This window comes from Bubalus kerabau, chromosome 4 (assembly GCF_029407905.1).
Source record: "Bubalus kerabau isolate K-KA32 ecotype Philippines breed swamp buffalo chromosome 4, PCC_UOA_SB_1v2, whole genome shotgun sequence".
Classification (NCBI taxonomy): domain Eukaryota; kingdom Metazoa; phylum Chordata; class Mammalia; order Artiodactyla; family Bovidae; genus Bubalus; species Bubalus kerabau.
Genome location: NC_073627.1, coordinates 30,467,017 through 30,488,451, shown reverse-complemented (window position 1 = coordinate 30,488,451; position 21,435 = coordinate 30,467,017). Strand labels below are relative to the sequence as shown.

General features: G+C 42.1%; 1 protein-coding gene across 9 annotated transcripts in view; it reads left to right on the top strand.

The window, feature by feature from the left end:
* ULK2 (unc-51 like autophagy activating kinase 2) overlaps positions 1 to 21,435 on the top strand; it is a 59,752-nt gene that overhangs the window by 9,186 nt on the left and 29,131 nt on the right. For 6 of the 9 annotated variants that reach the window (XM_055576387.1, XM_055576382.1, XM_055576381.1 and 3 more), the window contains 8 exons: positions 5,631 to 5,804; positions 6,890 to 6,963; positions 8,570 to 8,671; positions 9,629 to 9,687; positions 11,560 to 11,642; positions 13,363 to 13,410; positions 13,748 to 13,836; positions 19,215 to 19,386. In XM_055576387.1, the coding sequence (XP_055432362.1) occupies positions 5,690 to 5,804; positions 6,890 to 6,963; positions 8,570 to 8,671; positions 9,629 to 9,687; positions 11,560 to 11,642; positions 13,363 to 13,410; positions 13,748 to 13,836; positions 19,215 to 19,386 (742 nt within the window). In that variant the 5' untranslated portion in view covers positions 5,631 to 5,689. Of the gene's footprint in view, positions 1 to 12; positions 1,247 to 1,305; positions 1,738 to 5,630; positions 5,805 to 6,889; positions 6,964 to 8,569; positions 8,672 to 9,628; positions 9,688 to 11,559; positions 11,643 to 13,362; positions 13,411 to 13,747; positions 13,837 to 19,214; positions 19,387 to 21,435 lie in introns of those variants that run through there. The other 3 variants (XM_055576388.1, XM_055576386.1, XM_055576383.1) reach the window with 3 other exon arrangements.

The following is a 21,435-nucleotide window of genomic DNA, read 5'->3' as shown; positions in this document are numbered from 1 at the left end:
GTGGTCAGTATAGTACTATAGTGTGTTTAATCTTCATTTACTTCTGAAATATGCTACCCTTGTTTTCTGTACGTGTATAGAAACATTCAATAAATACTTGTATATGTTTAATTGTGGTTGCTTTGCTGCCTGACTGTTGTGTGTTGTGGTTTTACTCCTTTGCTTGTATATAAGTACTTGTTTATGTGTGCCTTTCTCTGACAGTTTGAGAGGTGAGGTTTCTCACCATCAGAGAAAAACCAACAAAATTTATCTTCAAAGGATTCTAGTTGGGGGCTGGCAGTGAACCTTTAGTCTCTTTCATTTCCTTAAAAAAAAAAATAGTGGGAGAACGTGTCCTAGGATATGTTTATTAACGTGAATGTTGCTTGTAAATTTTAAAAGATGTCATAAGGGATTCAGGGTAACCTTGACATTATTTTGTGGCATAGAGCTAAGGTTTTAGTACTAGATGTTGCTTGAAATTCCATATATAAAGTGTGTTCGTGTTCAGATCAAATTGTGTCCCTCCAAAGTACTTTTTAAAGGACATTAGATGAAGTCAGCACCTACTTGTTCACCCTTGAAGGTATATGGGAAATGGGCAAAGCAAATAATAAAAAAGTAGTAAAAGGTTCATCTCTCAGCCTAAAACTGCTGCTGCTAAGTCGCTTCAGTCATGTCTGACTCTGTGCGACCCCATGGACTGCAGCCCACCAGGCTTCTCCGTCCGTGGGATTCTCCAGGCAAGAACACTGGAGTGGGTTGCCATTTCCTTGTCCAATGCATGGAAGTGGAAAGTGAAAGTGAAGTCTCTCAGTCGTGTCTGACTCTTAGCAACCCCATGGACTGCAGCCTACCAGGCTCCTCCATCCATGGGATTTTCCGGGCAACAGTACTGGAGTAGGGTGCCATTGCCTTCTCCCAGCCTAAAACTAGGTCATGGCAATTGATGGTAAAAGCACTAAGACATCAGTAGATACACTCACAAAGGGTGTGGGCAGTTTACAGGAGAGAAGCAATGTATTTTAAATGTTCAGGTAAACAAGGAACAATTAAAAATGAGATTTTAAAATCTTTAAAATATAAAATTTTGCTGAGATTTCAAAAGCCATGTAGAAATAATATATAGAACACAAGTATTTCTCCTCCTCCCCGTAGTTAAAGATAAAGAAATTCTAAATACAGTTGAAGCTCCTGAGGGCCCTTCCATAGTCCTACTCCAGTCCCTCCCACTGAGAGACCACCATTATTCTGAACTCAGGAGGTTAGTCCATGTGTGTTTTTTGTATTTTTCCTGCTGCTGCTGCTGCTAAGTCACTTCAGTCATGTCCCACTCTGTGTGACCCCATAGACGGCAGCCCACGAGGCTCCCCCGTCCCTGGAATTCTCCAGGCAAGAACACTGGAGTGGGTTGCCATTTCCTTCTCCAATGTGTGAAAGTGAAGTTGCTCAGTCGTGTCTGACTCTTCGCGACTCCATGGACTGCAGCCCACCAGGCTCCTCCGCCCATGGGATTTTCCAGGCAAGAGTACTGGAGTGGGTTGCCATTGCCTTCTCCGGTATTTTTCCTGAGATTCTCTCAGATTATGTCAGTTTGGTAAAAAGGTTTTTCAAAAAGTCATTTGCTAGTAGATAAAATTCAGAGATGGGCATTTTTTTCTCTATTGGAGGAGAGGAGTTGGAGCTAGAAGACACCTTGCTTCTACCTTCTGTTAACCTCTGAATCTTGAGATCCTTGACTTCTTATTGATCCAGGTAAAAGCCCCTTTCCCCGGGGTCAAGCTGAGGGGCACTTAGCTGTTTCACTTCCTTGTTGGATTATCAGTGTTCTTTTCTAACCGAAAGCCTGTGGGCTGACACAGGTGTTGATGCTGCTGTAGCAGGTTTGTTAGCTTCCTTAGCAGTCTATATGTGATGTTGAACTCTGCTTTGGATGTTCCAGAGCAGTAGTGTTAGATCAGGAGAGCAGGGGATGAAGAGCTTACCTGAATGTTGGAGTCGGACAGGCAGGCTGGTTTGCAGTAGTTCCTTTGTTATGTCACTTAATTGCTGGTCATACTTAATGGTCATACTTAACCTCTCCCCTGTCTGCCACTTGAAGAGATGTGTCGAATAACTTAGGTCCTCAAGGCATTGTCTAGAGCTGTACTGTCCACTACAGTAGCCACTGACCACATGGGGCTGTTGAGCTATTGAAAGGTATGCTGTGATATGCAACACACATTGCATTTTGAAAGAAAGAGTGATTATATCAAGATTTTTAATGTTGATTATAGGCTGAAATGATATTTTGGAAGTACTAGGTTAAATAGATATTATTTCACCAGTTTCTTTTCATGTTTGAAAATGTGGCTACTAGGAGATGTTAAGGTATGTATAAGGCTCACATTATGTTTCTGTTGGGGAGCATTGATCAAGAAGATCTGTCAGTCGGAGGTCTGGAGGGCATAATGCCATTAAATCACAAGACCCATTTAGTCCTTGTATTTGCTTTGATAAATAAAGTGCCTTTCACATCTTCAAAAGATAAAAAACAAATTCTGTTGATTGCAAGTTAAAATAAGGAAAGTTGGAAAGTAATTGGTAAGTTGTACTTTAACATTATTTCTAGCAGATACGTTCAGTTTGGCAGCCACGGCTGAGCCTGCCCTGTCAGGGCCAACTGCTCAGGAGTTCGTCAGTCTGAGAGTTTTCATGTTGGCTGTGCCTTTAAAATGTTAAGCTTTTACCAAGAGAATTTCAGTTTGTGGGATTGTGTTGAGAGTAGGCATTCCGTGTTCATAGAAATACGTGAATTTCTATTGTAGTTTGTGCCCAGAAACAGCCTAAATGAGATCACTAATTTTTCTGCACAGAAACAGTGTTAGAATTTGGTCTCTGAATCAGATAAACTTTCATGTATCATGGGGCAAAGATACAAGTTCTAAGCAGCTGCAGTCATTGACAGTAGCAAAAGTTTTCTAAGCCCTAAAATGAAAATGTAAATGAATGAGATGGAAAAAGCCGTACCATCCATTTTTATTGATTCAGTGTAATTTAAAATGTTACAGCAGTAAAGCTCCAGTTGATTTGCTGCTGCTGCTGCTAAGTCGTTTCATTCGTGTCTGACTCTGTGAGACCCCATAGACAGCAGCCCACCAGGCTCCCCCGTCCCTGGGATCCTCCAGGCAAGAACACTGGAATGGGTTGCCATTTCCTTCTCCAAGGCATGAAAGTGAAAAGTGAAAGTGAAGTCACTCAGTTGTGTCCAACTCTGTGGGACCCCATGGACTGCAGCCCACCAGGCTCCTCCATCCATGGGATTTTCCAGGCAAGAGTACTGGAGTGGGGTGCCATGGCCTTCTCCGCCAGTTGTTGATTTGACCCTCCCACTAATGTGCTGTCATCGTTGCGTCCATCTGCAAGGGAAGTGTCAGTAGAGCTGGGAGAACCGGCAGAACGTACTCCAGAGTTTAACAGTGTTCATTCATCTCTAGGGAGGGGAGCAGGGAAGCTTTCACTTTTTGTATGTTTTAATGCATTTGGATTTTTCTTTTTAATAGTGAGCATCAGGGAAAGAACCCCAAAGAATTTTTAAAAGCAGATGAAAATAGCCCTCACAGAAAAAAGTATTTGGTAATTTTTAAACCATGGGGATTTAGTTCATTTGAAGATACTCAGTTCAGTCGCTCAGTCGTGTCCGACTTTTTGCGACCCCATGGACTGCAGCACACCAGGCCTCCCTGTCCATCACCAACTCCCGGAGTTTACTCAAACTCATGTCCATTGAGTTGGTGATGCCATCCGACCGTCTCATCCTCTGTTGTCCCCTTCTCCTCCCGCCTTCAATCTTTCCCAGCATCAGGGTCTTTTCAAATGAGTCAGTTCTTCGCATCAGGTGGCCAAAGTTTTGGAGTTTCAGCTTCAGCATCAGTCCTTCCAAGGAATATTCAGGACTGATTTCCTTTAGGATGAACTAGTTGGATCTCCTTGCAGTCCAAGGGACTTTCAAGAGTCTTTTCCAACACCATAGTTCAAAAGCATCAATTCTTTGGTGCTCAGCTTTCTTTATAGTCCAACTCTCAAATCCATACATGACTACTGGAAAAACCATAGCTTTGACTAGATGGACCTTTGTTGGCAAAGTAATGTCTCTGCTTTTGAATATGCTGTCTAGGTTGGTTATAACTTTTCTTCCAAGGAGCAAGCATTTTTTAATTCCATGGCTGCAGTCACCATCTTCAGTGATTTTGGAGCCCCCCCAAAATTAAGTCTGTCACTGTTTCCACTGTTGAAGATATTAAGGACAAAATGTCACTCATTAAAATGATTTTAAAAAGTAATATTTCACTTGTTCAGTGTATTAGTGTTATTTCTGTCTTTCCTAGTCTTAAGTGCATAAGAGAAGGTTATAAAGAACATGTTCTAGAGTTGTATGGGCATAAGTATGTTCACAGAGACTCTAAAATGGGGTCGACCTAGGGATTGAACCCAGGTCTCCTGCATTGCAGGCAGATTCTTTACCATCTGAGCCAAAGAAGTCAAAATGGGGGCACGGATATTAAACACCTAATGTAAATTGAAGAAATTAGACTTTTGACTTTTAGATCCATTGTTATAAAATACACATTTGTGTACTGACTTCCTTGTTTCCCTGGTGGCTCAGATGGTAAAGAATCTGCCTGCAGTGCAGGAGACCCAGGTTTGATCCCTGGGTTGGGAAGATCCTCTGGAGAAGAAAATGGCAACCCACTCCAGTATTCTTGCCTGGAGAATTCCTTGGACAGAGGAGCCTGGTGGGCCACAATCCAGGGGGTCACAAGAGTTGGTCCAACTGACACTTTGCACTTTCACTTTACCTTTGAGTACTTATTACATGCCAGGCGTTTTCCTTAAGTCTTTATGATTAAACGTGCTGTCTTGTTTGAATGTTGCAACAGCCCCACGTGGTTAGTCTGTTTTCAGTTTTCTGTAGAGGAGTTGGCACAGAGGGGTCAACTTCCATGGCTGTGCAGTGAGTATTAGTAAGTGGAGGAACTGGGATTTGAACAAAGGCAGCCTGACTCCACACCAGGCCATGCTCTGGTGTGCATGTGTGGGCGTGGCTGTTTGCCGGATAGCGATGACTCTCCAGTCGTGTCCCCACCACCTCTTGGTAGCAGTGAAGACTCGGCTTCTTACAGGTGTCTTTAGTTAGGAGAGGTGCCTCTGGGAGGTGAAAAGGAGACAGGTGTGGGCCTCAGTCCCTTGACAGGTCCAGTTGGGGGTAATGCCTTAGTCTCCCCAGCCAAGCATATCACGTGTTTTTAATTTGTACTCAGGTAGTGTTTGGGGTTAAATATGGACATTTATCCCAAGTACTTGATGTGAAGGGGACTTATTTTTGGCTTGTGGAGGAGACTCGCATTTGCTAAGCATCTGTTGTCATGCTCATTCTTCCCAGTAAAAGTGGGAAAAGAAAACCATAAAGGATCGCTGATGAGAATGGAAGATATAAATCAGTTCTCTTTACAACAAGTTGATTAAAATTTTTGAGATATTTGATATCTCTTCATAGACTTAAATTGTTAGAGTAAAAACAATGAAAAAAGTGAATTCCCATTCCTTACTCCCACAGATGAGACTTGGTTTTGTAGGCTTAAGTGTTTATGGAACACCTTTTCTCCCAGCTAAGGGCACGCTCAGCGAGGACACCATCAGAGTGTTTCTGCATCAGATCGCAGCTGCCATGCGCATCCTGCACAGCAAGGGCATCATCCACAGGGACCTCAAGCCCCAGAACATCCTGCTGTCCTACGCCAGTCGCAGGAAGTCCAGTGTCAGTGGTATTCGCATCAAAATAGGTATGTGGCTATGTTGTTTCACTCAAAGAACACTTTTGAGACTCAATATTCTTAGGTAATTTTAGTTCAGTGAGAATGATGAATTTTGTTGAGACACTTTTGAGATTTTTGTTCTGTTCACTGAAGTCCATTTGGATGTGGGAATGCTTTACATTGTTGGCAGCAGGTGCTAAACTTCAGACAGGGCTGATGGGCCTGCACCAGGGCTCCGAGTAGGAATCTCAGCAGGAGATGCTTCTCTTCATCAGATGGAAGCTAACACACTGTGTTGCTGGCAGCAAATTAATACCCTGATTCTTCATAGCTCATGGGATTTTAACCTAAGGGATCTGAGAGACCATTTAGTTCAGGCTTCTTATTTGGAAGGTTTTTTGTTTTTTTTTTAGCTCGCTCAAGGCAGACATGGCTAGATGGTAAAGAATCTACCTGCAGTGTGGGAGACCTGGGTTCGATCCCTGGGTGGGGAAGATCCCCTGGTGAAGGAAATGGCTACCCACTCCAGTATTCTTGCTTGGAGAATCCCATGGATAGAGGAGCCTGGCGGGCTGTACAGTCTATGGGGTCGCTAAGAGTTGGACACGACTGAGAGACTAACACTTTAGCACTCTCAGGATTATTTGAAGCACTTGGTAATGCTAGATTTTTTTTTTAAAGCTGTTCTCATGGTTGTTGGAAAAACAATTTTTTACCAGTATTTTAAGAAATCTCTGTTATTTTATAGGTTACATCTGGTATCTGGAGGAGGATGAAAACAGCTCAAACTCTATACCTGATGTTGATATTTTAATGAGAGCTTTATTAATGAATCATTTACTATTATTGGCATTTTCTCTTGCAAAGCGAGGAACTCCCTTCTGGGTTACAAAACTGGCAGAACAGCGACCTGTGCCATTGGTGGCTACTACCATTATTTAACTTGTTGAAAGTGAGGTGGCCACTTCTTTCTTTGGTGGACAGTCTAAGTCAATAAGCTTTAGTTTCTCATAGTTCTTTTGTGCCTGCTTGTATCTTAAAGAATCATATCATCTGTGTTAAGTGTGGGCAAAGGTATCATTTGACTTTCTCCCTTTTATTTTGTGAAACAGCTGATTTTGGTTTTGCTCGTTACTTGCATAGTAACATGATGGCTGCCACGCTGTGCGGGTCCCCAATGTACATGGTGAGTGTTTGCATCCTTTGTGTTTACAGCAGGAAGCATTGGGATTTAAGTATAAAGCTTGTTTCCAACTAAGATGTGATTTTTATCATAGTCTGAGTTTTTAGTATTTACAAATGTTAATTATATTACTGAAATGCTGTAATACAGACGTCTTTCGCTTTAGCCTAGTGGACTATAAAAGTCATCTTTGCCCATTGGCATTTATTTTTTAACATGATTAGTTATGGTAGAAATCTTCTATTAGATTAAATTAGAAATAAAAATTGATGAAGTATGGTCATGCTATACATGATGTGTAATTTTAGGAACACTTAAAAAAATCTTTTGGGGCATATCTGCACCTATAGGATGTAGTCATCCTTTGCATGTTGTCTCTTTTGACAGGATCCCTATACTATAGAAATGTTTCCCATGCGTGTCACACGTAACAGCTGAAAACTCTTACTTTTCTTCTTTATGCTCTCCTGTGGTTACTGTCAGGGCTAATAGGGTAAGGCTGTGGCACTTGTGAGCTAATGTGAGGTGGTAAGCCTGGAAACACCTTGATTTTGGAGCTTCAGAATCCTGTGAAGTAAATGAACCTACTTCAGTTTGAATTTAAAATAGGTTTATGTTCAGTTAGGGTTTCTTCTAATGTAAAATCAACTTTGAGATCAAGGGAACTAGTACTCAAAGTTCAAAAAAATTTTGTGTTAGGTTTACTTTTTCTTGATCATAACCTTACTGCTTATATAGTAAATCTTAAAATTTAATATAATTAAATGCTACTTTACACTTCTTGAGTGTGAAATCAGTTCAGTCTTGAACTTACAGCCTTGAGGATAGAGAGAGTACTTGGGCTGATTATTAAAGGAAGTTGACCCAGTAAGAAGTTCACTAGGAACAATAAAAATGTTATGCCTAGAAAATAAAATGTCACTGTCATTCAGTGTATTTAGCATTTCCAGTCAATGCTTGCCTTGATTGATGGTAGTTTTAGAAAGCAACATCTAATGAGAGGGGAGAAAACAGCTGTAACAAAGTATCAGAGACTTTTTGTTTGCTTTTAAGACTGTTTTTATTATGTTTTGCCTAATTGATTTTCCGCTATTTTAGAGTTTTAAGTGGCGGAAATAGGACTAATGTAGCAAACATTTGTGTGCCTACCATGTGCATTTGACAGTTAACATTATACCGCGTTCACCTTGGTCTTCTTTTAGAGGAAATGATATATTTCGGAAGTGGTTCGTGTACCTTCTGTAACCCGCCCTTCTCACTCTCCTACTCTTCCATCCCAGAAGTAACCCTGGTCTTGGGATTGGGGTGTACTCTTTGTTATTATTTTAATGCTCTTTCTGTATTTTGTGTGTCCATACTATTATATAGAAATATTTTCTTTCTGCAACCTGCTGCTTTTCTTCCACTGTTGTTTTTGGGACTTGCCAGTAAACCTCAGTGTAAGAATGTGGGTCTATATTGGTTGCAGTATCATTTGATTAGGGCAATATCACAGTGTGTTGTTTTTATTCTTGTAGTTTTGTTAGGAGTGTGATCTTCTCCAGTTAACACATGCAGGTCAATTATGTAACTGACATTATGCACGTCTCTTGAATTGCTTTCTCCCCAGGCTCCTGAGGTTATCATGTCTCAACATTATGATGCCAAGGCCGACTTGTGGAGCATCGGGACAGTGATATATCAGTGCCTCGTTGGAAAGCCACCTTTTCAGGTACCGTGACTCTTTTCAGGTATACTTAGTTTGGGGCTCTTTTCATTTTGCAGTTGCCTTTGACTTATAAAATGGAGAATGCGGTTGACCCTTGAACAGTGTAGGGGTTAATACTAGGTAATACTAGGTTCTCCAGCTCAGGCTTACAACCCCGTGGGAAATAGGTGTGAATGGTGATATTAGCGCTTCCTGCTTAGCCTGGATTTGGGGTCTGGGAATCCGTGTGAGGGCGGGGGCAGGTCTGGGAAAATGGGTAACAGCTCTCCTCCTGCCTCTCCTGGAGGAGAGGTCATTGTTTAGGTTTTACACAATTTATCTTAGGTAGGTCTGCCTCTCCCTTAACATTCTGTCAGAAAGAGCTCTTCTAGCATATGATCACAATGATTCTTCTTGAGTTCATATTGGCCAGTTACAGAGACAGTTTTTTAAATCTGAAAACTAAAACAGAGAGAAATAATTTGCCCAAGATGGCATTAAAAGTCAGTGACACAGCAGGTTGAACACTTGATTTCCTAGCCTGGTTCAAAGGCAGAGGAAGCTTCAGTAATTCAGCAGCTCTTACTGGGAGGCTGCTGTGTTGTGTTCTGGAGAGGCTGGAAAGGAGCACTTTCTTAGTTCTCTGGCTTGACTCCCTTGAAGGTAACGTTGCACCTGACTTCACACAGCACACCTGTTGGATGGGCCATGTAACCTCCAGAGTAGTGACTCTTCTGAGCCTCAGGCCTCTCTGAGAATCTGACCTCAGAAAAATACATTATGCCCAGATGTGCAGAATCTGCATACAGTGTCAGAGGTGTTAGAAGTTCCTTGTGCCCATCAATGGCTCCCTCAGGAGTCCATGGCTTTCAAATTCAGTCTCTATTCTATTGCAAGAATATGAGCATCCATCATGTAATTTGGAGTTTTTGCACTTGGTTTTTTAGGAAATTAAACCATTTTCTTCTTTTTTTTTAACAGGCTAATAGTCCTCAAGACCTAAGGATGTTTTATGAAAAAAACAGGAACTTAATGCCTAGGTATGTGTCTTGATTACACTGGGTTTTACTTTGTCAATACTGTGTTATTTATCTGAATTCTGTGTGTTTTATGTATGTTTTTCCATTATTGCATCTTTTTTCCAGTTAGCAGTAAAGAGAGCATTCATTTTAACAGGAAATGAGAAAGCTACTAGAGCATCATGCATGCCCATGTGCTGTGCCATTTTCTTTCTTTTTAAAATGTTAAGTTTATTCAGAAGAAAAACCTACAGAAGTTATCTGTGTTTTTTTGAGAGAAGGGAGGGAAATGCAAACAGAATAGATGGGTGTAAAGCAGAAAGTGGCTGGGCTTCCCCTCTCTTACAGAGAACAAGAGTTTGCTGTGTACCTTTTGAAATTCTTTTTCTTTAGAAGAATTTTTGGTGTGAGTTCTCTTTACATGTTTGACTGCTTATTTATGTATATATATTTATTCTGTTGTTCAGTTGCTAAGTTGTGTCTGACTGTTTGTGACTCCATGGACTGCAGTACACCAGGCTTCCCTGTCCTCCCCTATCATCTGGAGTTTGCTCAAATTCATGTCCGTTGACTTGGTGATGCTATCTAACCATTTCATCCTCTGCCACCTTCTTCTGCTTTTGCCTTCAGTCTTTCCCAGCATCAGGGTCTTTTCCAGTAAGTTGGGTCTTCACATCAGGTGGCCAAAGTATTGGAGCTTTAGCTTAACATCAGTCCTTCCAATGAATATTCAAGGTTGATTTCCTTTAAGATTGACTGGTTTGATCTTGCTGCTGTCCAAGGGAGTCTCAGGAGTCTTCTCCAGCACCACAATTCAAAAGCATCAATTCTTAGTGCTCAGACTTTTTTATGGTACAACTCTCACATTTGTACCATGACTACTGGAAAAACCATAGCTTTGATCATACAGAATTTTGTTGGCAAAATGATACCTTTACTTTTTAATAGGCTGTCCAGGTTTGTCATAGCTTTTTTTCCAAGGAGCAAGTGTCTTTTAATTTCATGGCTGCAGTGAAATTGAATGCACTGTCCACAGTGATTTTAGAGCCCAAGAAAATAAAATCTGCTACTGTTTTCCACTTTTTCCCCTTCTATTTGCCATGAAGTGATGCCATGAACTTAATTTTTTGAGGTTGAGTTTCAAGTCAGCTTTTTCACTCTCCTCTTTCACTTTCATCAAGAGGCTGTTTAATTCCTCTTCGCTTTCTGCCGTTAGAGTGATGTCATCTGCGTATTGATAGCTTTCCCGACAATCTTAATTCCAGCTTGTGATTCATCCAGCCCAGCATTTCGTGTGATGTTTCTGTGTATTAGTTAAATAAGGAAGGTGACAATATACAGCCTTGTCGTATTCCTTTCCCAATTTTGAACCAGTCTTTTGTTCCATGTCTGGTTCTTACTGGTGCTTCTGCACACATATAGTTCAATACAAGTTACTTTGCAAATTGTTCTGTGGCTTTTTTTAACTTATGTATAGCATTTGTTTGCAGACATTTGTATTTATTTAAGCTCTGCCCTTTTCCAGGCAGAATTGGAGGTTGCTCTTTGTTTAACAGAGAATTCTGTAGCAACTCTCGGTGCCAGGTTGAAGTTGTGTTAAAACTCAAGGTAGGCTGTGCTTCTGAGAGGCTTTGTCCTGCAGATGTTCTGACAAAGGCAGTGAGAATCTCAAGACAAGAGTCTTCCCAGACTGATGCTGCTTCTCAGAGGCAGCTGCTTAGTGGGTTGTTTCTCTTTTAAGGAATGAGACTTTATCATGGTTGTCTTGGTATAAAATGTGGTAGTTGTGAAACTGCATATACATTTTCATTTACCATAATGAAAGCAAAAGTTGTGTAGTTAATATATATAAACTCACCACTTTAGTGTTTTTTTTTTTTCCCTCCCCTGCAGCATTCCCAGAGAAACATCACCTTATTTGGCTAATCTTCTTTTGGGTTTGCTTCAGAGAAACCAAAAAGATAGAATGGACTTTGGTAAGTAATATTTTCAAATTTTGTATCTGGTTTCTAATTTTGTGTATTTTGAAAAGTTTTTTTTTTCTTAATTTATGTTTTATTGAAGTATTGTTGATATACAGTGTTGTGTTAGTATCTGACGTACAGCCAAGTGATTCTGTTATACACACACATATATATTCTTTTTCATTATGGTTTATCACAGGTTGTTGAATATAGTTCCCTGTTATACAGTAGGACCTTATTGTTTATCCATTCTATATATAATATTTCACATCTGCTAATCCCCAACTCCCAGTCCCTCCTTACCCTCCTTTCTCCTCTTGGCAACCACATGAAAAACTATTTTTTTAAGATACTATAGAGGTTTCAGAGGAAAATGAAATTCATTTTTACTTTTCTTTCTATCTCTGTGTTTTTCCTTTTTACATATTTTGTAAATGTATGGAAAGAATACAAATATTTAATATAATCAATAATTTACAAACTATTATCCTGTATGTCATTTCATTATTGGCCCATTTTTCTCATGGTTACTGGGCAATGTCCATTTAATTTCTTTCTCTGAAAGATAGAAATATTTACCAATTGCATGATCTAAAGTTTAATTTCAGTTTTTATAGAAGTTTCAGAAAAGATATATCCAGGTTATTTCATCTTACTCCCTATACAGAAATTGTTAGAACTACTTTCTACTGAGAACATTTACTGAGGCCATGAACTGAGTGCTTCAGAGAGTGAGGTCATTTAGACTAAATCTGAGTTAATCTCACTCCTGATCTTGTATTAATCCAGCAAATTTCCATGCTGTGCTATTCTCCTTGTCCACTCTGTGCTATTTAGTAGCACATAATTTGGAGACCTAATGATAAATGAGATGGTCTTTGTGGGCTTTTAAAGAAATAATGAAATAAATTATACATACAGGAAAAGAGAGTAAAATAATAAACTTTCATGTACTCACCTACCTATTTATCTTTATCTAATTAGCAGGCTTACTGTGTAGGTTTTATCCTTGGTGAATAGCTGAAGGAACTAAATCAAATTAATAGCTTTTTTAAAAACGTGAAACCAGCTGTAGGAATACTTCTTCTGGGATAGAAGGATGGAATTTACTGTACAAATGAGCTGCCTAAGACTTCTTGTCAGGACAGTTGACAGCCGTAGTTCACATATGTGCTTAGCAAGGGCCTGGCTGCGGTTCTCTGTGTTGTTGTCTGCTTGAAGACAGCCACGCAAGAGGACGGATCCACTTTAGTCATCTTGGTGGTACTGTGTTAGTAATGGGCATTTGGAGAATTCACAGCCATTACTTTTAAATTTTCATTGATTGAGAACTGCTTACAATTTGATGATTTTTATAGATGATTTATAAAAATAACATGCTGTTACATTGAAAGGAAATTGTGTCTGTATAAAGAAGGTAATAATAATTATGAGCTTCTTTGGTGACTCAGTGGTAAAGAATCTGCCTGTTAATATGGGAGACCTGGGTTCTATACCTGGGTTGGGAAGATCCCCTGGAGAAGGAAATGGCCTGAGAAATCTCATGGACAGAGGAGCCTGGCGGGGTCTATGGGGTTGCAAAAGAGAGTTGGACATGACTTAGCAACTAAACAACAACAACAGTAATAATTATATATGATTTCAAGGGTACTATGTTGACTACATCGACAAGATCAACCTGTCTGCCAAAATCAACATCAGTTTAAAGGTTGCATTCTCATTTTCATTACAGAAGCATTTTTCAGCCATCCTTTCCTTGAGCAAGTTCCAGCAAAAAAATGTGAGTACACATTTTTTCATTTTTACTAAACAAGTAAATGCAACCATAAGGAAAAATTAGTATTTGATATCACAAAATTAATCTTGTATGTGCTTCTCAAGATTTCATTGGGCTTTTCTTAAATACCTATAGTTGTGTTTATTTAGTTACAGTTCTATTTTTCCTTCTACATCCAAGTTGAAATAGTTCAGCAATTGCTGTGTTGTTAGTTTCATCCATGGGAGTATGTGGATGTGAATTTCTGGTCAACACGAAGCTGTGGCAGTTGTGGGTTTTTTAGTGGATGACTCACATAATTACACTCAGTAGCCTCTCTTCCCCTGGTGTTTCTCCCCAGCCTGCCCAGTCCCGGTGCCCATGTATGCCGGCTCTGCCTCTGGAGGCTCCTACGGCAGCTCTCCGTCCTGTCGTTTCGCCTCTCCACCAGTAAGTCCTGGGGTTCTTAGAAGTGACTGTAGGGTCTGTGCTAGTGCATCTGCTCACAGACAGAGCTGCAGATATGTTATGGGTGTTCTCTTTATGTATGGAGTTTCCTAGCGCGGCTGAGGCCTGAGCAGGGAGCCTTGTTGCTAAACATCTCAGTTTGGAATCTGCCCCTACCTAGATGTGCACACTTCAGCAGAACACGGTACCTCTCAGGGCTGCCTTCCTCTGAACCAGGAACACAGTGCTCTCACCTTTTCATACTCAGTAAGGTTGGGAAGGGTTTCACTGTGACAGGTAGGTAGGTAGCTTTGTATTTATTTTATGAACGTCATAAACATCAGTCTGGAGAGTTAGTGCACACAGAACTCCAGTGGTAGAGGAGTGCCCTTTGGGCCTGAGACCCCGTCGTCATGGCAACAGGCCCTGTGAGCTGCTCCCCTGCAGCCCCCTCCCTCCAGACTCAGTGCTTCTTCCTGGTCCTGAGAACGCCTTCCTCCTGCTTTGCTCCTCCAGGTCTTGCCTTTCCCTCTTCTGTGCTTTCCTGGACTTTCCCCCACATCTCTCTTGCTGCCTGAGAGAGTTGTGACCTTGAAACTTTTCACAAGTCAAAGTCCAGAGGCCATTGTGTCAGCCTCTATGGGCATTTTTCAGATTGGCCTGCAGACACGCATTTCTTGACTTCTGTTGGCAGTGGGGCTGGGGAGCTGCACAGGAAGCTAGCTAGGGGTTAGCGCCTGCTGCTCAAGAATCTGGGCTTGGATATGTCCACATTCGTGACTCGCCATGTTGCCTGCAACAGGTGACTCAGTCTCTTTGAGCCTAAGTAAAGTGAGCATAAGTTACGTGCTTCATGGCATTTTTAAGGATAAAGAGGAAAAGCACTGACCGCACTGCTCGGCACATGGATTTAAAGACTAAGAGGGAAAAAAAGTGTCGTATATTTCCTGTTTCAGTCTGGAATAAAGAAAAACACTGAATATGGAGTGAGTGGGACGAGTTTGAGGAAGTGCACTGTCAGGGAGAGACTGCAGATTGTGTCTGGCCCTGCCACTTGCCCCTGTAACCTGCTGGGAAGGTCAGCTCCTCATCTGTAACATAGGCCTGGTTACCCTCTGGTTGCAAGGTTGGTGGCGGTATGTGGTGGGTACATGATGACTGTAGCTGCCGTGATGGAGCATGTACGTGATGCAAGGTGACAAGGGGTGTGGAGAGCACAGCGTGTGCTGGAGAGGGGAGGGTGGGGGAGGACCTGGGTGTGGGGAGGCCTCTGGGGTGGTTGGACAACCATGGGAGGAGACAGAGAAGGGGTCACCAGGGGAACGCAAGTGGGAAAGTGCTTTGACAGGACAATGCGTGTTGGGTTTTTGTTGGATGAGACGTGTTGAAAGGGAGAGCAAAAGAGGAGTGCTTGGGCTGCTGGAAGAGCATACCATTGCTCATAGGAGCAGGGAGAGGACGTGGCGGGGAGGGGAGGCGTAGTTGTTATAGATGCTCAGAACTTTGTGTGTGCTTGCCAAGTCGCTTCAGTCATGTCTGACTTTTTGCAGCCCTATGGACTGTAGCCTGCCAGGCTCTTCTGTCCATGGGATTCTCCAGGCAAGGATGCTGGAGTGGGTTACCATGCCTTCCTCCAGGGATCTTCCTGACCCAGGGGTTGAGTCTTTTATGTCTCCTACATTGAACCCATGGATTGAGTTTCTTCTATCTCCTGCATTAGCAGGTGGGTTCTTTACCACTAGCAGTACCTGGGAATCCCCAGAACTTTGGTGGAAAAACCTTTTTTAGAAGGCCTTTATGAAGAGCTCATTCTTGAGGTGAAAATAACATATCTGGAAATAAAAGGAGAGCAGGAATGTTTCTGTATAATTTCCAATTAGAGATTAGAAAGTGGAGTGATCTGATAGGCCTTGTGTCAACATAATCTGCAACAGTGAGGTGACATCCTGCATGCACTCCTTCCCTCCTGGGGCTGGGCTAGACTCCTGTACTGAGGGGGATGCAGGCAGGCATGCCTGTGTGACAGTCTGTTCTTTACATTCTCCCAAAATACCCAGCTGCTACTTTACTCCAGAGAAGTCTTTGAAAGGTAAAAACAAAAACTGTGTAACAAAAAAAATCAAATAATTCTGTTAGATCTGATACTGGCTATAGGCTAAATGCTATGTAGATAATGCCTCCTGAATATCTACTCTTTTAATTATACCTATTTAATGCCCGCTTTGTGTGAAGTTTTGGTTGATACCAGTGACAGGGCAGGTCCCTTTGTTGAGCAGCTCTGGGTTTGGTTGTGTGGAGGAGAAGCCGGTGGAGCAGCCTGTGGGAGGTAGATGCCTCACACCTCTTGTTGCCTGTGGGACTGGGGATGAGACCATGAAATCAGACTGAGAGCTTGCAGAGACCCTCGGCAGAGACATTGAGCTGAGTTTTGAATTTGTAAGAGTGGTAATGTAAGCAGAGGAATCCCCGTGGAACCATGACCTGTTGCAGCAGTCTGTAGCCCACTGTGGCCACATACCTTTGTTAGAATTAAGTGACTTGCAGATTCAACTTGGTAGTCTCCCTGGCCACATGTCACATGTTCATAGCCAGCTATAACTGATGGCCGCCGCCCTGTACAGAGCTGAACCCTCTGGCATTGCAGGAAGCGCTATGGGACAGGCTCCTCTCATGGCGCAGCCTGAGGGTACAGAGAACAAGGTGACGTGCTGGGGGTGGTGGAGCCAGTGGAGCCGGGGTGGGGCAGTCTGCATCCTGGCAGAATCTGGGCTACGAGCAGAGCAGGCTGTGTGTGCTGAGCCATTTGAGTGGCTTTCAGTGGAGGGTGACCTGATCCACTGTGTGTTTTAGCAAATAAATTCCTCTGTAAGCAGGTAGGGGATTGGATGGAAGATCAGAAGAGAGGCCTCTCTCCTAGAGCAAAGAGAACAGCCTGTGACCATTGCACTGTTTTTGGTTTGTTTTGGGGTTTGCTTTGTTTGTTTGTTTTTGAGAATGAGGACTTGAACTAAGTCAGCAGTAGGAAAGGGGAGGACAAGGGGCCAGAAAGAGCAAGATGAGGAGTCTTCAGTGCTTAGAGATTGCTTGAATTTGGGACCTAAGGAAGAGGAAGGTCTCAGTGAGCCCTGAGTGGTGTGAGTTGATGGAGCCACTTAGCAGGGGAGCACAAGGATGATGCACTGTGGTGTGCAGGCCCAGGGGCAGGTCTGAGCCCGGGAGTCAGCTCTCTGCAGGGGTAGTTGGTGTAGGAAGGTGACAGTGGGCCCCAGGTGGGTATAAACTGTGAGGGTTGGAGGCCAGGGTGGCACTGGGGAAACTCATACTCCACCGGTCTCCTTAGAGGGGCACAAGAGACTGAGAAGTAGAAGGGGAAGTGGAGAGCAGGGTCCCTGAATGGAGGGCTGGGGGCCCAGTGTCTGGGAAGCAGAGTCCAGTACCTGAAGGAGTAGCGGAGGGTCCACAGACCTGGCAGTGGAATCACTGGGAAGCTTAGTATAGGCAGTTTCATTGGAGGGTTGAAGGCAGAAAGAGGCTTATGGTGAGTTAAGCGATACTTTTGGGGAAGGAAATGGCAACCCACTCCAGTACTTTTGCCTGGAAAATCCCATGGACGGAGGAGCCTTGTAGGCTACAGTCCACAGGGTCGTGAAGAGTCGGACACAACTGAGCGACTTCACTTTCACTTTTCACTTTCATGCATTGGAGAAAGAAATGGCAACCCACTCCAGTGTTCTCGCCTGGAGAATCCCGGGGACGGAGGAGCCTGGTGGGCTGCCATCTTTGGGGTCGTACAGAGTCGGACATGACTGAAGTGACTTAGCGGCAGCAGCAGCAAGTGATACTTTGAAGGTGAGGAATTTGAGTCAGTGAAAACTGAAATTTCAAGAAACATTGTTAAGTGAAGAAGGGAGATAAGATGGTAATTGAGAGAGTTATATTGATTTGAGATGTGAAGAAATTAAACATGTTTGTGTGCAGAGGGGAAAGCAGAGGGGAGTTGAACAGGGTCCTTGAAGAGGGAAGAGAATTAGTGGAAGATGACCTTTGAACCCGAGAAGCATCTCTTCCACCAAGGTGGCTGTGGATGAAGGTAACTTAATAAATAGCAAAGGAAGACATTGAGAGAGTCCCTGCCTGGGGAGCAAGGGCACAGGGAAGAATTGGTGGAGTTAGGTGCTTAGAACCTGGCCCAGCTCACCTGTTCTCTCTTCTGAGTTTTGTTTGTTTGTGTATGAAATGGATTTCAAAATAGGGCTAGAGTTAGATAATACATGGAGAGCTCTTAACAGGGCCCAGTACCAAGCTCAATGCCGAGCCCGTGGTGAGTGCTCTGTAATGTTACTCCCTCCAGCTTCCACTCTGTTTATAACCTTGAAGCATAAGTGCTCTTCAAAAAGTGATAAGGAGAATTTATATCATGTGTATGTCATACACACACACCCAGAGAAGTGATAAGGAGATTTGAGACTGGTTTCACTGTGCAGTGACAGTCAAAGGAATAGTAGCGGTTTAAAACTGGGCTTTACAGAGCATTTTGTCATATTTTTCTTAAATAGAAACAAAGGTTAAACAGGGTAATGGGGACCTAACACAATAAGTTATGAAGTTCATTGTTTTAGGAGACTGTTGTATGATGAAGATATTCAATTAAGGTTGTGACTACTGTCCTTGAACTAGACAAGTGCCAAGAGGTATATAGCTACTTATGCCCAAGGATCTATTCAATATATTCATATGCTTTTCTTCCTTTACGGTCCTATCTTCCACAAATCCCTTATGGTTCTATCTTCCACAAATCAACTCCTTCCCCTGACAAAAAAGAAAACAAAAGGAACACACCCACACCTGTAAGGCTTTCTAAATCTTTCTTTCTGGAAGTGTCAGTAATTCCCTGTGCTTATACAGTTATCCTTACTGATTTAGTTACTTTTCTGTATAACATCGTCTCTTGCTTTCCCTTTTATGATTTTTCTTCATTGGAGATTGAAAACTGTGCAGAATGTCATTCAAGTCCCTGGACATTTTGTTTTAGTCATTAGGTAAGCAGGTATTGAGTATCTGCTTTGCTAGGCCATGAGCTGAAGTGGGGATGGGACATGATACAGATTCACAGCAGACCTTTCAGGGGAGGCAGACCTGTGCACGTGATAAGAGGTGTGATGTATTTTAAGTATCACTTTTGGGAAACATTTTAGACGGTGTTATGCAAACACACCTTAAACTGTGCTTCTCTAAGGGAAAGGTTTTCCAAAGAGATTTTTAAAATCTTCAGTGGAATTGAACTCTGTGCCACTTTCATGAAAAAAATATTCCTTAGTCTAATGGCTGTTCTGACTTGCATTTTATTGAGGCCACTTTTAATTTTATGTTGTTAATTTTAGTCCCTTCCAGATATGCAGCATATTCAGGAAGAAAACTTATCCTCCCCACCATTGGGTCCTCCCAACTATCTCCAGGTGTCCAAAGATTCTGCCAGTACTAGTAGCAAGAACTCTTCTTGTGACACGGATGACTTTGTTTTGGTTCCACACAACATCTCGTCAGACCACTCATGTGAGAATCTTTTCTGCTTGTACACATTGTATTTCTGAATTTACTAGACTAGCATTTTTAAACCTTTATGTCACGCGCTTGTGTGTAGGACACCTTTCCAAATGGACATTTTATTTAGTTGATGGAATTCCCAGAACTAGATGCTTACGTTCCTGTGACGGTAACCTTGGATTTTGAAGGTAGATGAAAACTTTGCAGGGAATGACCTCAATTTCTGTTTGTATCCAAACAGAAAGGAGTGGCAAAGCCAGCAGAATGAGAGAAATTAAATTTAAGGAGAGGATACAAAGACCTCTTTTGGAAAAAATCTGAGAGTCAAAGGGTCTTATAAACAGTCTGGCTGTGCTTCAGGAGATGCTGGCCAGAGTTCAGGAATGAGCTTCATAAACACACAGGAAGGATGTTTTATAAAGGAAGCAGAATCCAGGCTGCCTGAATCCAAGCCAGGATTCTGTGGAGTAGTGCAGGGCACTGGGAGACCTACGAGAAGAGAAGTTAGACACATAAAAAAGAAGGAACCAGGGTTTGGTTGCAGAGGAGTAGGATCAGAAGAGCTGGAAACTTGAAGACTTTAATGATTGACTAGTATCAGGTTGACTGTGTGCATATGTAGGAAGCTGGAGAAGTCTGTGTCAAGAGGTCTCAGGATGTTTGTCAAATTCATATTTAATAGCTGCTTACATTAGCCCTTTGCTAGCTGTCATGAAGGCTGCGACCTCAGACCAGACACACTTTAGGGCTGCTTGGCTGGGGCAGGGGAATCATGCACAGCATGTAATAGCAGGTGGCAGGTTCTGACCAGAGCACCGAGAGCTGGGAGTAGTTGCCTTTAAAAATCATCATGTGGGGTAGTTTTATCCTACTGAAAAAGTAATGAAAAGTTTTAAATTGTGAAATATTTCAAACCAAATAATACAGCAGATACTCAAATTGTCCACCATGCTAATTTTATTTATGTCACCATTTTCCATGGATGTTTTAGATGTCTTTTTAAAGGTATACAATGCTGTAGGTACAGCCAGAGCACCTGGCCTCATTCTAATCTTGCCAGAGATATATTCTTCTTCTTAATTTATATTATAATTCTAATATGCCTGTATCTAAGAAAAATAGTATTTTTGTGATATAACAGTTTTAAGTAAATGTTACATAGAATAGTTGTTTCTATGGTTTGCTTTTTTATTCCTATTTTTGATGTGTATCTACATATATAGCTAGGTATGTATCTAGTTCATTTTAACTTATGAACTTTATATTAGTAGTACAACTGAACCGTAGTTTATCCATCTCCCTACTGATTGTGACTTGGATCATTTCCATCTTTTTACTGTTCAGAATGTGTGGTAACAGATGTCCTTGTGCCAAACTTTTCTCCAGGTGGCTGTAGGTATGTACAGCTTCAGCTCTGTGAAATGTTGGTACAAGCAACTTGTAGCCTATAGCCACTAGCAGCAGTGTCCTATCATGCTGCCCCAGTAGTACCCTGGTGCCTTCTAGAGGTTTTCATTATTTTTTCCATATTTAACTTTACCTGGAACTAATTTGTGTAGATGATAAGGGTTCTATCAGTTACCCCAGGATTATTTATTGAATGTTCTGTCCTTTGCTCACTGATATGCAATCCCAGACTTGTCCTATCAGGCTTATATAAAGGATTTGTTTCATTGTGTGTGTGTGTGATATGGGGTCAGAGGTGAAGGTGAGGGGGCACCCAAGAATTCTGTGGAATCACCCAGGCTATTCTCAGCCCCTTTCCCCCCATGTAGTTTAATTTTGACTTGAAAATGCTACAAAAAAGCCATTTGGGGATTTTGATTGGAATTGTGTTGATTCTCTAAGATGTGTTCAGTGACAGGATCTTTACAGTGTAGAGTGTAGGAGGGTTCCTTTCTCCCACACCCTCTCAGCATTTATGATGAGTGCTGCTGCTGCTGCTAAGTCGCTTCAGTCGCATCCCACTCTGTGCGACCCCATAGACGGCAGCCCACCAGGCTCCCCGTCCCTGGGATTCTCCAGGGGTTGCCATTTCCTTCTCCAGTGCATGAAAGT